The sequence below is a fragment of the Orbicella faveolata genome, unplaced genomic scaffold, assembly GCF_042242905.1.
Source record: "Orbicella faveolata isolate gen_17 unplaced genomic scaffold, um_ofav_v1 contig_3, whole genome shotgun sequence".
In the NCBI taxonomy this organism is placed as follows: Eukaryota; Metazoa; Cnidaria; class Anthozoa; order Scleractinia; family Merulinidae; genus Orbicella; species Orbicella faveolata.
In genome coordinates, this window is record NW_028301558.1 from 12,697,011 (window position 1) to 12,714,593 (window position 17,583).

The 17,583-nt window shown below is 40.8% G+C and overlaps 2 protein-coding genes across 3 annotated transcripts; both read right to left on the reverse strand.

Annotated features, from left to right (window-relative positions):
- Nucleotides 1-344: 344 nt before the first annotated feature.
- Nucleotides 345-6,294, reverse strand: LOC110060174 (putative mitogen-activated protein kinase kinase kinase 7-like). 2 transcript variants are annotated; one of them, XM_089298679.1, is made up of 3 exons: nt 5,722-6,294; nt 2,985-3,329; nt 345-1,747 (listed from the first exon to the last, which is right to left on the reverse strand). In XM_089298679.1, the coding sequence occupies exons 1-3, from the start codon at nt 6,103-6,105 to the stop codon at nt 1,553-1,555; spliced, it is 924 nt and encodes a 307-aa protein (XP_089154805.1). In that variant the 5' UTR covers nt 6,106-6,294; the 3' UTR covers nt 345-1,552. The 2 variants fall into 2 exon arrangements, with proteins under 2 accessions (XP_089154805.1, XP_089154804.1); XM_089298678.1 differs by having other exon boundaries at nt 2,985-3,779; nt 5,722-6,291.
- Nucleotides 6,295-7,126: 832 nt separating this feature from the next.
- LOC110060176 (uncharacterized) lies at nt 7,127-15,742 on the reverse strand. Its single transcript, XM_089298654.1, has 3 exons — nt 15,535-15,742; nt 9,482-13,168; nt 7,127-8,941 (listed from the first exon to the last, which is right to left on the reverse strand). Exons 2-3 carry the CDS (start codon nt 12,875-12,877, stop codon nt 8,750-8,752), a joined length of 3,588 nt encoding a protein of 1,195 aa, XP_089154780.1. The 5' UTR covers nt 12,878-13,168; nt 15,535-15,742; the 3' UTR covers nt 7,127-8,749.
- Between the last annotated feature and the right edge of the window lie 1,841 nt (nt 15,743-17,583).

Genomic DNA, 17,583 nt, shown 5'->3' on the forward strand with positions numbered 1-17,583 from the left:
TTTCAATCAAGCGCGCCTATCAAATAGTTTTGGACCGAGGTTGATCTAGGTCAACAAAATTCAATTCATTCAATACAGATTACGGGAATATTCGTTCAAAATAAACGAGCCATTTTTTTATCCTTTCATCTGTTGATTTAGTTTAAGTTCAATCCTTCCCTTTCCTAATTTCTTAAACAAGCAGCAGCCAGGTTAAAGCTTTCCTACTTTAGCTGCTGCGCACTCATTCGGCATACTTACTTTTTTATGTTATACTTTTATCTGTATTTACTGTGTTGAAATTTTCGTATGTCTACATATTTATTTTTCCATAGACAGTTTACGATTGAATGAAGTGTCTAGTCTGGAGGAACAGGCTTTAGCAGTTTGTTTTTTGTTTGTTTTATAATTCCCCTACATTATACGTATACTACGCTTCAGGCCCATCGAGAACGGCAACATTAGACCACATTACATACAAACATCTCAGTCATAAAGGCTTACACTAAGAGCATTTCCCCCCGAGAACTCGTGGCTCAGGACCAGTCATTATAAGTTTTTATAGACACAGATCTTTTGATATGTACCGTCCCCGGATCTTCTCACTCTTCAGAGAAAAGACCTAATATAAATACCGTAGAATCTCTTCTGTGATTCACATTAATTTAACAATTAATAGTAGATTATGAGCTCGAGATCGAGTGAGAGTTGACGAGGGCGCGGTTCAAGTCAATTATCACGCATAGAAATCGAAAGCGAATAATCTAATTGTTTTAGTATAAGTCTACTGGTCGTTCAAAACTTCATCTAAATCCTCTCCACAGACACTTCAAAAATGTAAAGAAGTGGCCGTCATTTTGTTAACAACGGCACACTGCTGGGCTACTCCCAAGTTATCTACAACAGAATAGATAGTGAAGAGCGTAGTCAATCGAGAACGGCATTCGAGATAAAACGCTAGTAGACTTACAGTAAACACTGATGTAACTTTGTTGACTTGCTGAACGCAAGCGTGTTCCTTATTACTGTTATAAGGAACACAATATTGGAATTTCAGTTTTTAAAAACTTTTAAAAAGCTTTTCCTTTAAGAAATCGAAAAGCTTTTCCACATTTCTTTAAACAAGTTATAGAAAAACAAGTACAAACTTTTTGAGAACCATGCAGACATACTGTGGGGACACGTACACGGGCAAGTCTTTCCACACCTTGTTCGAGTTAAATTGCGAAGAAAACGGAAAAGAGAGGAAAATCACTCATTTGCTACGATTATCAAAATGTAAATTCTCTTTGCTCGCGTTTGTTATTACTTCAAGGCTAACATTATTAAGAAAACTTCGAGAAACAGCTTTCACTTATTGAATTATCGAATGTTTTATGAAGGCTTTTAACCTTTCTGATCTAAAGTCTACAAATTATTTGTCAGATTTTTAAACCGCTATGAAATTATTTTGTTGGTCTCTGATGTTCTTTTACATATAGATCATTCCTCGTCAATTTTGATAAATGTCTCGTTAGTCCGGCTTTTTAAAGTCCTCTGTCTTTTAGACAGTGTCTGACACAATGAAATAGTGTCACAATGAATCGAAAAGATAGATGATCTCTTCCATAGTTGGTCTAGCCTCAGGCTCCCTCTGAATACAGCACTGTACAAGCTCTCGAAACACGTCATTCTTTACCAAGGCTACTTGCTTTTCCCGCTGTTTGGGATCCGGTAAGTCCCGGATGCACATTTCACAGAGGAGAACACCAAAACTGTACACATCCATCTGTTGATAAGGGATTATAATCAACAATAATTAATAAACAATTATTAGGTGAAGGTCACCTAATCGTTTGCGCAGTGTTGATCACAGCTCTATCTTGAGTGACCAATGCCCTTTGGAAAGACACTTGACTCTCACACTGTCTGTCTCCACCCAGAAAAAACTGCCTCTTATAAGCCCTGGACTTATACAACTTCGTAAGGGGGTTTTGGATGGGCTAAACGGGTGGGGCTAATATCGGGGCCGGGGCTCATAAGCGGAATAAAAAACCCTTTTCGAAATGAGCGATACGAGTGTTGATCGAAATAAGTTTTCCAAATACTGGTTTTTAAAACATCATAATAAATTGAAATCATTTCATTTTAAACTTTAGGGGTCTTATATCCGAGAGGACTTATAACTGAAAGCATTATTTTGTTTGTAAACGTGAGGGTCAGGTAAGCGGCAGTTTACGGTATCTAGGGGAGAGACGTCTGTATAATGGATATTAGTAGAATTCTACTAGTATACTATGCAAATGCTGTAATTTGATTGGCTGAGCCATTGAACACTAGTGTGCAGTAGCTGGAGGTCGTCTAGGAAATGACGTTTTTTTCGTTTTTCCGAAGATTTGGAGGAAAATTTTGATGCAAATGGATAATTTAATTGCTGAGAATTCTAAACGAATGACATTTACGGTTTCTTGACTTTTGAAAAAGTTGAAATTATTAGAAATACTGATGCGCTCACGCACACAACTTCAATTTTAAATGACAAGTCAATTCGAGCGTTCTTTTTCAAGTGCAAAGTTTAATAATACGTCAAGAAATAACTGGAAACCGTTATTTGAAGTAAATTTTAGTAAGAATTCTATTAAAACAATTAGATTATTTGCTCTCGATTTCTATGAGGTAACAGTTGATTCGGCCTTCGGCCTCATCAGCTATCACCTCATAGAAATCTCGAGCTCATAATCTAATTGTTAAATAGTATTATAAAATGTATGTTATATGAGTAAATTAAATTAAATAAATCAAGCAAGCATTCAAAGGGCGCTCTCCCCTCGCGCTTCACGCTTGGTTTCGAATTCCTCCCTCCCCTTTGAATACCTGCCACGCAAGCTAAGGAAGTGAGTGGCTCTGCACAGACTAATCAACATCAGGAGCCACATCCTCTGCAAAGGGGATAAATTAAGTGCAATATTGTAAGAGACATCTCTCTACTTATACAACAAGAAGTGTTGATAGTAAACATGTTTTACCTTCACTGTTTGATTTGGGGTGAGTGCTTCAGGTGAACTATAAATCATAGCTCCAGGGCCGATTGTCTTGGTGTGAGGCATGAAATTCGCAGTTCCATAGTCAGACACTTTGCCTCTCCATTGGTCACCATGTCGCCATAGCAACACATTAGCACTACTGACGTCACGATGAATAATGGGAGGCTCACTTCTGTGCAAGTAATTGAGTGCTTGACCTATATCCAGGGAGATAACAGAGATATCTGTGTGTGAGAGAGGTCGCTGCTCTAACAATGCTCGTAAACTTGATTCCATGAGCTCTGTGACAAACAGTGGACTTCCTTCATCATTTGTTGCTCCAATGAACTGCAATAAACAAGGATGGCGACATCTTGAAGCAATGTTCATTTCTCTTTCAAACAAACGTCTATTATGAGGTGAGAGAATTAACTCGTGGATTTGTTTCACAGCCACTTTACAGCCTCTGAATCTTCCCAGTACAACTGTTCCCCATCCACCAACCCCTAGGCAGGTATCTGTCAGGTGAATTTCATCGCGGGAAATGACCCAATCACATGGCTCTTTCAGTCCATACTCATCAAGTTTCTGTTGAGCTGCGGATAATTTGTTTTCCAGTTCTATGATTCTTTCTTCTTTAGCTCTTAGCTCTCTCTCTAAGTTAACCACTCTTTGTTCAGCTTCTTTTTTAGCTTGTTTTACTAGTTTCAGTTCTTCTTCAGGACTTTCTTGTGGTCTCAATAATTCACGTCGCTCTTTCACCCAGTCAGTGTGTTTATCGGTGTTTCCTTTTAGCCGCTGGGATTTAGGAGACAAGTCAAATGTTAAGCTATTTTCGGAATAGGTAAAATCTTACATTTTCTTAGTTAACGAAAAATCTGTCTTGTAAATTTTTGTCAAGCCAAAAGAAATTTGTGGGAGCTGATTCAGAGGCACCTTAAAGTTTCGCAAATTTAAGGTGGCTCTGAATCCGCGCGCACTAGTTCTTTTAAATTTACTTAGAAAGCTTTTAATGTTCACACGCTGATTACAATTCCATAACAAATAATGGCTCACTGGAATCGCTTTTTAGTAAGTTATAAGTCCATAAAGTTAAAATAAAGGGTGTTTTCATCAACTTGTACCGTTGCTCTGGTAGCTTCTAATGTCAAGAGAATAGCTAACTTGATTGGGCATTTGTTTTCTTCCATTACTGAAGGTCAGTTGAAAAAGAGTGACAGTATTAATCCATCAAAGTAGACGCTCTAAAACATGCTAAAGACTTAACTATTGCCAGCTACCTGAACTTTGCTCACGAGTTGTTTGATATCAATTACAGCGAAGAAAAACAGAATTTTGAAACAAACTGTCAATTAACTAACCTCAGTTCGCAGTCTAACGAATTGAGCAATCCTTACTGGGTTGTGTAGTCCGTGTAGACTATGAATGACGGCTACAATTGCTACAAAATTCGAGAGGAAAAAAATGCTCGAGAAGAAGGCCTGGATTGTATTGTAATTTGTAATTTTTATTTCTCCACATGACGACCGACATGAAGACAATATCGTTAATAAATATTGCAGTGAAAAAGAAGTGGAAAGGGCAACATACAGTAAACTAATTGTATGCCCTTCAATTAAATGAATTTATTTTAGGATAAAAGAAAACTAAGTTAAGCGAGGAAATTAAAGAGTAAACACATAGTAAATAAATATAAATATACCGCCTTATGTACCTACTGGCGCCTCGAGAACTGATGATGATGAAATAGCTTATTGATCGTAACGATGTTGTTACGGTAGACTTTCCAGAAATTGTGGTCATTGTTGCGATAAGAGTGATGATTAATATAGAACAATGCACTGCTTCGTCGATTAAGATCCTGTTCCTTTTGGGAAGTTATTATTCTGTAACAATTGTGAAGATTATTATATGAAAACAGGTTAGCAAGCGAATTAGTGGGGCTCATTCAACTGGTAGACTTCCTAAAAGTCGTTCGCTTCTCGCCGAACTCCTCGCTCTCAAGTCTTCGAGCGTCGCAGACATCATGTTTTTCGCTCAGTTACGTTACGTTACGTTACGCTCAGTTACGTTACGCTTTCGCAGCTCGGCTTCTGGACAAGTCTATCCGGCATTAGTGTTTATTTGGCCGTTTTGAAAAGCCCATTCAGATGTAGTTCAGTAATCACATGCTATAGTTAGTCGCAGCAGAATGATGGATGACCAAATTTCAGTAGATTTTACCGACGCTGTCGATCGTTGAATTTAGTGCTGATCCGTACGATTTATAATTATTCTACTGTTGATGATGAACGTCAAAGGAACCGAAGAATCCACTGCACTCTGGGAGTGGATTCTTCGGTTCCGCCCGCTTTGACGCACCATGATCCGAGAGATCTTGGATTGATCTGTTTAGTAAAGAAACGCAAAATCTGTTTTCGGATACTTTCGGATTTAAGAATGCAATCTTGGATTTTCTTCAAGAAACCTGACTCTAATCAGTGATTTTAATAACCATCGACAATTTAAAGATTTCTATTGTTGGGTTTGACTATCAGTTCCTCATTTGAAATTTGAATCCCTTACTTGGCAGCACTGATCGCCACAGAAGCCTGACCGAACTTCGTAACAGCATCAAAGCAGAACACAGCGACTTGCTGATTACTGTGATACAAGTTTATCCCACCTCATACTTGCTTTTAGAAGGCTGCATGCTCTAATAAGGCTTGGGATCAACCAATAAAACATTACACAGACTTACCTCCCGTTCTCCAACACGACGTTGCTGATGTAGATATGATTCATATCTTTTCTCTGGTAAGATAATCTTCAGAAGCTGTTCTGCTGCCTTGTCCGCAAGTTTGTCTAAGCGACCTGCCAAACGTGTCATTTCACAGTCAAGGTAGACCTCTTTACGATCAACTACAACGAATGTTTTCTTGTGTGGATCATTACACGGTTGTTCTTCCAGTATCGTGTCTCGCTGCAATTCTTCCTTCCATAACTTTGTGGGAGCCTTGAAAACATGTGGCTCAAGGACATATCCCCTGCTTTTCTCGAGAAGTATGAAGTATTTATCTCTCACCATGGATTCGTCGTCATCAGCCATAGCGCTAGCTTGAGTTAGAAACCCAGACATTAGCATAACTGGTTAGAAAGAAGGAAGCTAGTGAATCAGTGACCAACACGTGACTTCAAAGGGTCCCATAACATCCGTCGACTTCCGTTATAACACATGTTTAGTTGCTGTCAAATTCTCGTCCGACCATTAGCTTTTGGCTCCATAATTTATCCGAGTTGAGTTGAGAACATGACGGGTAACTAGTTAATAATCAACCAAGCTGATATCAAACTGTAGATTGTAGTTCAGTGGCAGCTACTAGCGCTCAGTAAACATGATTTCCTAATAAATTGTCCCTTGGTAAAATTAGCTAGGGTCTCAATTTATCTGGGTAGGTAGGGTTTCACGTAGTCAAGAAAGTCAGGGCGGTACATTTTTCAGGCCAGATGAGTTTCGCGAGAGATAAAAATTTCTGATTGAGAGAAGTTGATGCTTTGCTACCTCGTTTTGTAAATACTGGGGCGATTTAGCTCAATACACGAAATGTTTTCTTTATCAACTCAATAGAAAGACGAAGACGACGTCATTATTATTCTACACGAACACTCTGTCAACACGTTCATTAGCAAATCACGTGCGACACGTATACTGTCCAAACTCCACTTCCGCATTGCTGGGTTTATCTGAAGAAGCCATGTTTAAAATTGCCAGGGTGACACGAAAACATTATACTTGGGGAAACACAAGGTTTTGCTGGGGATTCATTTTTTCACGTATAATCGATTTTACCTCGGGAAAATTTACCAAGGTAAATTTATATGCTTGAGTGACTGAGAACAACCATCTTTTCCCTGGATAACACCCTTGGTGGGCTCCAGGGTAGTCAACTGCTTTCCATTGATAAAAAAGCGATAAGGCGTCAAGCTTTTGGACGGCACAAAAACCCGTGCAGTGCGTGATGGCCTAATTAGCATGTTAGAATTTCCTTCGTCGATTTTCATATTACAAGTTTTGTGAGTTACGTACAATGTATACAAGCCTCGGTTGTTTCAACGCTAAATAAGTCTGCTATTAACGTGAAACAAAAACACAAAACAACCAGTCCTTTGCATACAGTGCAGCGTTAGCTTTATTAAAACTCTAGTTATACTTCCAGCGTTCGTTGCTAAGCTAGGGCACAAAAATATTTCCTTACTTTAAAACGTCCAAAACGCAAAATACACAGCTAAGATGCTTGCTATAAGAATCATCATTAAGCTATATGGCTGTTTTACTTTCATTGGCCGAGCTATGTTTCCTGGGTACCTAACAAAATGTTTCAAATATCAATAACTCAAGTGGAGAAGGAGCTTCCGAGGTAACCGATAACACCATATATAACCACATCTACAAAAAGATATACTCAACAAGAATTTTCAGTTGCTTCAGTTTAGGTCATTGCAACCACCGTTAAATTTAGTAACGTATTCATAAGAAGGGGACACGCGATGATTTTGATAATTTTTTGATCGATAAAACCTCAAGGAATTTCCTCACGGTGCTCTCTTTCCGGCCAATCCTTGTAGGGGAAGATGCTTCATAGTAGTATGTAAGTTTGTTAGTCTTTTCATCGTTATCTCCATCACACAATTCAAATGTTTTCTACGTTGACGAATTTGGAAGCTGAACCAACAGTGTGTGAAACGGCCTCAAAATGTTCATTTCCCTGAACAGACGTCGGTGATCAATAGAAACTGTGGAACAAAACGTTCTACAACTGATGCTACCAGAAGTCTTATAAACTTCTCATTCTGCTACTTACCACACTATTATGAGTTTTAACTTATTAATTTTGGCTTTCAACAGGCGGACAAAGGAAAGAGAGAAAAATGAATCAATTTATCCCATGCCGTTAGCAAACAGCCAATAAAAAGCCTGTACAGGTGTTGTATATTCGGCACTCTGACATGCGTAAGGGTTGCAATCAACTTAGAGTGCATAACTTGTTTGGTAACTTAAACAGATGGTTTGAAATGAGCAGAAAACTGGTAACTAATCCAAAACTCTTCGGATCTTCCTCGAAAATCTTCTCAAGCCTCCTGTAACCTTTGGCAAGATTTTGGGAACGTTCTGAAATGATTCTACAGATTGAATAAAATTTCAAACACTTTATGACGATGAAAGCCTTCGTCAAAGTTAGATATCGAACAAAAACGTTTCAAACATCTTAAAAAAAAATAATTGTACAAACAATGTTACAATATAAACGAAATTCAGGTTCTCTCGCACTTTCTTCTAGCCTTTTTCTCGTCAGAAGTCTACACTTGATCTTTTTGGTTTTCTGTTAATGTAAAAACAACTTGACGTCAGGATTTTGAGCGTCTGTTCTCCTATTACTTAATATCTAGATTTTGCCATAACATTGAACGTTGTCAAAGTAGTCTGTGGATCCACGGCTACTTAGACAATGCTACGACACAATTTACGCCGCATAAATTAACGATCTACTTTGACAATGTTGTGATGAAATTTATCATCAACAAGCACAGACGAGTAAATAGCTGGCGTCAATTTGGTAATTGTATACACTTGATGTTATTTATAAACACAAGATAACCCTAGGCTGAAAATACGAACTGCACCCTTCGCCAAAGCCATATCTCAGCGATTCCAAAGTAGCTATCACAAGCATGAAATCCGACTAAAAATGTTTACCACGATACCAACTATACACTAAAACAATTCCAAACTACTCGTCCAGGGCATCAATAATCTCTTCCATATTTGGTCTCCCCCCAGGCTCTATCTGCACACAGCGTTCTACGATCTCTTGAAACTGGCGCCACTGCATACGGGATATCTTTGTCTCTCGCTGTTGGGGATCTGGCAATTCCCGGACACACATCTCACAGAGAAGAACGCCAAAACTGTAGACATCGACCTGATAACAACAGTTCAATAGTTACTGTAGCATGACAGTAGGAATGTGTAGTAACCATCACTGGAGTTTTAAAAATCTCAGTTAAAGTTTGGATTGTGTTTCAAAATACAATCCAAACACAACACAGTACAGCTGGAGCTAGCAAATCACCACAGAAAACAGGACAAGACTTGCGAGACAAAGCGCGCATTGCATTTGGCTAAAAGTTCAGTTTTGCACTTCTGGAAATTTCCATTGGCGAAGGGAAAAGAGGAAAACCTGGCGAGCTATAACCAAATGGATCGGATTTCGATCAATTAACAATTTTTGGATTCCCCAGTAACGTTCCAGGAAATCACTGTACCATTCGTCTCCATTTCAAAAGCTCCGGAATTTTCAGTTGAATAGAACGCGCTCAAAGACTGCCTTTGATGGTGCTTTAAAATCAAGAATTGCATCGAACCTCGGGTCATGATACAGGGCCCGGATAGTTGCTGTGAGAACATTTTTGAGGTCATCCCTCTACCGGGCTATTTATGGAATGTGAAATTAAAAGCTAACCTTACAGCTGATGATTAGATTCTGTGCTCCACTGAGGGCCTCAGGTGCGCAGTAAATCGCAGCTCCAGGATCATCTATCCTACACTGACGGACGAAATTGGCAGTACCATAATCCGACACTTTGCCTCTCCACTCGTCACCTTGTCGCCAAAGCAACACATTGGCACTGCTGATATCACGGTGGATAATGGGTTCGGGTTTGCTCTGGTGTAGGTAGTTTAGTGCTTGGGCTACATCCAGCGAAATAACAGTTATTTCTCTTTCGGTGAGTGGTCTCTCTTCATATAATGATCTCAAACTGCGGTCCATGAGCTCTGTTACTAGTAGTAGCCCTTCTTGGTCGTTTGCTGCTCCTATAAACTGCAACAAGCAAGGATGGCGGCATCTTGAGGCAATGCCCACTTCTCGCTCAAAAGCCGCCCTGTTGTGAGAGGACAGAATGGCCTGATAGATTTCTTTCGCAGCCACATCGCAACGACGGAATTTCCCTCGAAGAACTCTCCCCCATGCACCTTGCCCAAGCAGCTCATCTGGCATAAGAATTATTTCATTCCGATTTATTGCCCAGTCTCGTTGACTTTCATGACTATTATCAGTGGAGGGAACTTGGTCTTGTTCTCTTGCACGATCTCTGAGCGTGTCCAGTTCTCTTTGCAGGTCAGTAACCTGTTGATCCCTCTCGGTCACTTCTCCTTCCAGATCAGTAACTTCCTGGTCTTTAGCCGTCAGCCGTTCTTGCAAATCAGTAACTCGTTCGTCGCTCGCTGTCAGTTGTTCTTGCAGATTAGTAACTTGTTGGTTTCTCGTTGTCACTTGCCTTTCCAGATCAGTAATTTGTTGGTCTCTCGCTCTCACCTCTTCTTCCAGATAACTGACTTGTTGGTCTCTTGCTGTCAGTTGCCCTTGAAGATTAGTAACTTGTTCTTCTTTGGCTATCAATTCCTCTTCCAGATCTGTACCTTGTTGGTCTCTTGATGTCAGTCGTCCTTCCAGGTCAGTAGCTTGTTCGTCTCTTGTTCTCCCTTGTCCTTGTAGATCAATAACTTGTCGATATCTCGCTGGCAGTTGTCTTTGCAAGTCAGTTACTTGTTGGCATCTCGTAGTCAGTTGCCCATGTAGATCAGTAACGTCCTGGTATCTCGCAGTCAGTTGCCCGTGCAAATCAGTTACTTGTTGGTATCCCGCAGTCACCTCTTCTTGCAGGTAAGTTACCAGTTGGTCTCTCGCAGCTACTTGCCCTTGAAGATCAGTAACTTGTTGGTATCTCTCTGTTCTCTGTGTTTGAAGGTTGAAAACCTGTCGGTCTTTCGCAGCCAGTTGTCGTTCCTGATCACTGACTAGTTGGTCCCTCGCAATCACCTGTCTTTGCAGATCAGTAACATGTTCGTCGGTCCCTACCAGTTGTCCCTGCAGATCAGAAACCTGTTCGTTACTCAGTGATAGTTGTTCTTGCAGATCAACAACTTGTTGGTCTTTCGCCCTCACTTCACCTTCAAGATATGTGACTTGAAGGTTGCTCGCTGTCAGTTCCCTTTGCAGACCATTAACTTGTTCGTTGCTCGCTACTAATCGTTCTTGCAGATCGATAACCAGTTCGTTGCTCACAGTCAGATGTTCGCCCAGATCAGCAACTTGTTGGTCTCTTGCTGTCACTCGCCTTGGCAGATCAGCAACATGTTCGTTCCTTTCTCTCAGTAGGCCTTGCAAATAGGTACCTCGTTGGCCACGCGCTGTCACTTCTCCTTCAAGATAAGTGGCTTGCGTTTCTCTAGCTGTCATTTGCCTTGGTAATTCGGTAACTTGATCGTTGCTCGCTGAGCCTGTCATCTGTCCTTGCAGATCAGAAACTTGCTGATCGCTTGCTACAGCTTGTCTTTGCAGACCAGTATCTTGCTCGTTGCTCGCTGTTAGTTGTCCTTGCAGATCAGAAACTTGCTGATCGCTTGCTACAGCTTGTCTTTGCAGGCCAGTATCTTGCTCGTTGCTCGCTGTTAGTTGTCCTTGCAGATCAGAAACTTGCTGATCGCTTGCTACAGCTTGTCTTTGCAGACCAGTATCTCGCTCGTTGCTCGCTGTTAGTTGTCCTTGCAGATCAGTAACTTGCTGCTCTTTCCCTGTCAGTTGTCGTTGTAGATGAGTAACTTCTTCGTTGCTCGCTGCCAGTTGTCTTTGCAGATCAGAAACTTCTTCGTTGCTCGTTGCCAGTTGCCCTTGTAGATCAGAAACCTGATCGTTGCTCGTTGCCAGTTGTGCTTGCAGATCAGTAACTTGTTCATTGCTCGCTACCAGTTGTGGTTGGAGACTAGTAACTTGTTCATTGCTCGTTGCCAGTTGTCCTTGCAGGTCGGTAACTTGTTGGTCTCTCGCTCTCACTTCTTCTTGCAAATCAGTAATTCGTTGTTCTTTCTCTGTCACTTGTCTTTGCCTATCAGAAAGCTGCTCGTTGCTCGCTGCCAGTTGTCCTTGGAGCTCAGCTATCTGTTGGTCTCTTGCTGTCAGTTTCCCTGGCAATTCAGTGGCTTCCTGGTTCTTTGCTGTCACATGGCTTTGCAAATCAGTGACTTGTTGGTGTCTCACTGTCAGATGTCTGTGCAGAATAGTAACTTGTTGGTCCTTCGTTGTCAGTTGTCTCTGCAACTCAGCCAATTGCTTCTGCTTCTCTACCAGTTGTTCCTGCGTTGTGCTTAACTGTTTTTGCAGGATAATAACTCGTTCTTGTTCCCTTCGTAATTGTTCCTCTATGTTTGCCATATCCGCGACCTTTTCTCGTAATTGTCCTTCCAAATCAGTGGATTGCATCTGCTTTGCTTCCAGTTGGTGCTTTATTGTGCTTAACTGCCTTTGCAAGTTAAAAACTCGATGTCTTTCCTCACTTACTTGCTCCTTTAAGATGGTTCTAGCTCTGATTTTTTCACGTAATTGTTCTTTCAAATCGGTCAGTTGATTTTTTCTGTCTGCCTCTCGTAGCAATGCCACACTTAACTGCTCCTCCACTTGTGTCGTATTTGTGCTGTTTTCTTCTAATTGATCCTGCAAGTTACTCAATTGCCTTTGCAGATCAGTTACTTCCTGCTCTCTCGCTGGCAGTTGTCTTTGCAGATCAATCAATTGTGTTTGACTCCTTACCAGTTGTTGCTTTGTCGTGCTTAACTGTCTTTCTAAGTTTATAACTCGTCCTCGTTCCTCTCTTAACTCCTTCTTTGATGTTGCTTTGTCCGCACTACTTCGTTGTAATTGTCTTTGCAAGTCAAACACTTCCGTTTGGTATTCTACCATTTGTTGCTTCGCTGTGATCAACTGTTTTCGCAGGCTGCTAACTCGATAAATCAGCGTTGTGTTATCTGTTTCACTGTCTCCTAGTAATTGCTTTAGCAAGTTAGTCAATAGCTGTCCCATCTCTGCCACCTATTATGTAAAATGCTGAGTCGTATTTTTATTTTTCTTCACCAGCTTCTTTCATCTGTGTCCTGCCACTTGTTCCTAGCAATTAATTATAAAGCTATTTCTTTGTACACTCCTGTAAATGTTCCCTCTAGGAATTCTTCACTTTCTCTTATCTGTCCGATTCGATACTACCAGAGTTTGGTGTAGAACATCATCAGTTCTTGTCAGTTCTTCTTCTTTCGTTTTCAATTGTCCACACGAGGAAGCTTCGTCTTTAGTGTTTTATGTTTTTAACTTTTAAACCTTGTGAAAGAAAATAAGTGTTACTGAAGCGTGTAAGCATAAGCCGACATACACGCAGTCGGGGTGAGATGCCGTTAATTAGCGCCTGTTTGTTACCTTATTGCGTCTGCGTACTGTAACTGTACTGTAACTGCCGCTTATATATAAGCTCGAGTTCATACAACCTTATAAGGGGTTTTGGAAGGGCTTCTAAACAGAGGGGCTTATATCCGGGGGGAAGTCTTATGAGCGGAATAAAAAAACCCGTTTCGAAATGAACACAGCAGTGTCGATCAAAATTCGTTTTTCATAAAATGGTTTTCAATTGAGCTTTAAAACATCATAATAAATCGAATTTATTCATCATAATAAATCGAATTTATCATTTATTTTTAACTAGAGGGGGCATATATCGGGGGGAGGGGGGGGGGCGCTTTTAATCGGAAGGAATATTTTGCTTACAGGTTAACGAGCGGAGGAGCTGGCTTATAAGCGGCAATGACGGTTTCGGCTGCTTATGTTCAAGTGAAACAAGTGACACGACTTCGGTCAGGAACTGAAAATAGATTTCCGTCATAAATACCATAAACTGGGAAGTTAGGCGCACTACTTCAGTAACGTTTGCGCTCCCAGGAAGGGGAGGGGGGCGGCTCTTCATGTGAGCCCGGTCAACCGGAATGGCTCAGTTTCCGAGATCCCGCCTCTCCACTCTTTCTTTCGTAAAAATTTCGTTGTGTTCATATAAGAAGCCGGGCTGGCCCGGTTATTGAGATCTCAGTTTTTGAGATCTCGGTAACCGTGATGAAAATTTTCCCATATGAACATCCAGCCCGGGTGACCGGAACGAAACTTTTATGACTAAATAGCTTCGCTTTCGCAACATAGCCGCCAAAATGGCATAATTTTTGTCTTGCATGTATTTTCACTTCAGAAGTATGGGATTTACCTTCATTAGTAAAGTTACAAGAGTCAACAAAGCAACGACAGACCAGACGCGAACGAGACAAGTCTATGTTCCACAATTTTGGTTTTGTTTCTTGAATTTCATCCCGGTCGACCGGGCTGAAATTTCCCATATGAACAGACAACAAAATTCGTCCCGGTAACCGAGCCAGCCCGGTTACCGGGTTCATATGAAGAGGCCCCCACTCTTGTCTGTGAAATGTTTTATTCATTCGTGCGTGATTTTTTTTTTCCCTGAGCGTTAAGGCGACACTTTGCTACTCTACAAGTGAATATATGAAAGAGAAAGATATCAAGACACGATTGATCATCGCAGTTATACACACAATTCTGAGCAGTTGTCAAATCTCAGGCTTAAATTTCACAACTGCATGTCTTGATACGCACCTTCTCACTTTACGAGCTCCGCCTGAGAAGAGTTTAGGACGAAAGAAAACGACTGAGGTTCCTTTACTGTCACCCAACACCACTCAAACGGAGTCGGGATGATCTGGATACTCCGCCCTAGTTCAGTTCGGGCATTCTCTCTCTCTTTTACAGAGCGCTATGCTTTTAGCAGAGACGTGGCATCTCCTCTCTTCCGAAAGCGTAGCGTTGCGTGACGACTGGATTACGTTGTAAGTTCGTTTGTGAGTAAACCCTTGCCTCATTTTACCTACTCACCAATACACAAGGAATATGATTTCCACAAGGGTGATAATTTTCAACTTTCCTTAGGTTTGCATGGAATACTTTGGAAGAAAATTCTGTCTCTCTCGCATTACTTCCGTCGGCCGCCGGGCCATCGGATTTCGGCGCCTTGTTTGCATTGTTATGAATCACCTCGAATCTAACGGGTGGGTAAGTTTGAAGTTTAATCAGCGATTGTCAGTAAAGCCGGAAGTTTAAAAGTTAAATAACGATATCTCACAAAAAGCGTGGCGGTGTAGAAGAACATATAAGCGCCATAATTATTACTGGATAACGTCTGTACACAGACTTCTGCGAAAATCAGGATTTTCCGAGAAAATCGATCAGATGGAGCTAATTAAAATGCACAGTGATCTATTTCATTTCTTTATATGAAAGTGCCCATTAGTTTTCATTTGTATATTGCGAGATCGATCATTTCAGGCTGGAACCATAAATGTCAGATACCCGCAAAATGAAACTTGAAATTTGAGAACTCAGCGTCTTTCCTAAGTGCGGCGCACAAAAGCAAATAGTAGGTAGTCACGGGTTTTCTACTTGCTCTCAAATTAAAGCTTCAGTACTTTCTACCATAGCTGGTAGTTTCTACTAAGCCCTAAGTTCTAGTTTGTCATCAAGTTGTCATGCCGTTTTGATTTATCAGTTTCTGCTTCAAGTTGCATATTGTTATTATTTGTAACTGCTCCTCGAAGATTCGAATTTCATTTTCATCGTGTCAACTTCATGCTACTCACCTGTCTTTATCGTTGGCAATGTCCTCATTTAACGCGATCAAGGTTTCTTCAAATGACTGATATCAAATCACGTTTCTACTTCTCCGTCCGAAATTTGCGTTTTATTCAATACTTTGGCCAATTAACACGGCATTCGAAGCGTCACCTCCTTCCTCCATGCTAAGCGTGACAATCAAACACTCGTTACGGTCGAGTGATCGTTCCCATCAGCCACACGTCACAGAAACCAAATATGGTGTTCCGGGTGATCGAGGGGCAAATCGCTATTCAGGTACCCCCAGATAATTCTTCTATCTTAGATTATGATTTTCCCAAAAATCCCGGAAATTTTGGTGAAAAGTAAATCGCCGAAAGTTAGTTCAGAGATTGTGGATAGCTTTCGGGTAAGAAAACTCTGTACCGTTTGTTCACTGTCACATATCCAGTCTCCCATCATCTCTCAGGATCATGGGAAAACAATAATCCCAATTATAATTGGTAATTATTAATAGATACTATTTCGCTGAACAGTCATTCAGACCACACTAACACGAGACATTCAATGCGACAAGTTTATTTAGGATGCGTCAGTCAGTCATCTGATGTAAACGCGGGCCGCGTATCCTAATGTATCCTAGATACGACAAACCAATGGAAAAACCACCCTTTAGATGTATAAAACGTATGCGGGAGTAGAAACGACGTGTTCCTCCTCTAATGCAGCAGTACGAGAACACGAGGGAAATAAAAGTAGTGCTAGTAATAATTTATTTAATGTCGAAAACGTGAGGGAGGTGTTTGCACAATCTTCCGAGCCAGGGGCTCATGTTAAAAACGCTCGACAACAAATGAATAGGATCTAACAACTACTTACAAAACTGAGGTACGTGTATTAAAATGCTAGTAAAAACTTAAGGTATTCTACAATCATTTATACAAGTTGTTTAAACAAAACTATAATCATTAAAAAGGTGGAGAAGGCTCTATTTTCCTTGCAGGAAAAAGGACATGATGGAAAAGGTGAAGGAACACCGAGACTAAACGACCTAAAATGACCCAAATCTTTCGCGAAAACATCTCCGCGAGCCTCTTCATTGTGCCGTGAGAATATTACTTTCCGACTTATTTATCACTCAATCGTCAGAAAAAGTACGGATCCCCTGACCCTGTCTTTCCGACAAATAATAGGTGCAGCTTTAACTTGTACTTGCCACAATTTTCTGGCTCTTAATAGGCCATGTTCGATATATCATATATGTATTACAATATTCTAACATGGCCGGCTCCGACGCTTTCAGGACAAACTTCTATATTTGGTGGTGTTTTCTCTGTATCCAAGTCTTTTTTGAAGATTCAAGGGCAAAAGGAACTTTTAAAATAGCAATTTTGCCCTGAAAGCCTCGAAGCCATATTGGAATATTGATATATCGTATCGAATATTTGCAATGTTTGTAACTTCGTTATTTGGAAATTGGGTTAAAAGTTATGAACTTATGTAATTACGGTGATAAGAAACTGATAAAAAAAAATTGATACATCGAACGTGGCCGGTTAGGGAGTAAATTTGGCTATTGAGATGATGTAATTAAAATGTCAGGTTTCTGTTATTTCGTTGTAACTCAGCCGCTCATGGGGCCGTTGGAGTAGGGGTGGGGGTGAGGGAAGGGGGTATTCAATAAACACTTTATGACTGGCCCCAAGGGAAACAGTGAGTTTTGTTTCCCCGAGACCCTCAATGTTCCCCGAGGCGAACTCTCAACTCAAAAATAGAAAAAATGCGAAGAAATCGTTTGCTTGACGCCGGCTGGCTCACAAATTAGCCGGAGTTTCAAGGAGCACGACCTGATCACGTGCGAGTCGAAAGTTCAAGTTGTTGTTTCCCTAGGGTGTTAGTGAGTTTTGTTTGCCGTAGGGAGTAATCAGCTGGAAACAGCTCTTTATTCAGCGTGCTTGACCCACGACACGTGACACGTTCTCCTCCAATCGGAAAACGTATGAGCCTCGGTGGGGAGGTATAACAATGAAGTTTTCTACGCGGAGGCCTCAAACCCTTACCCCTTCATATATCAT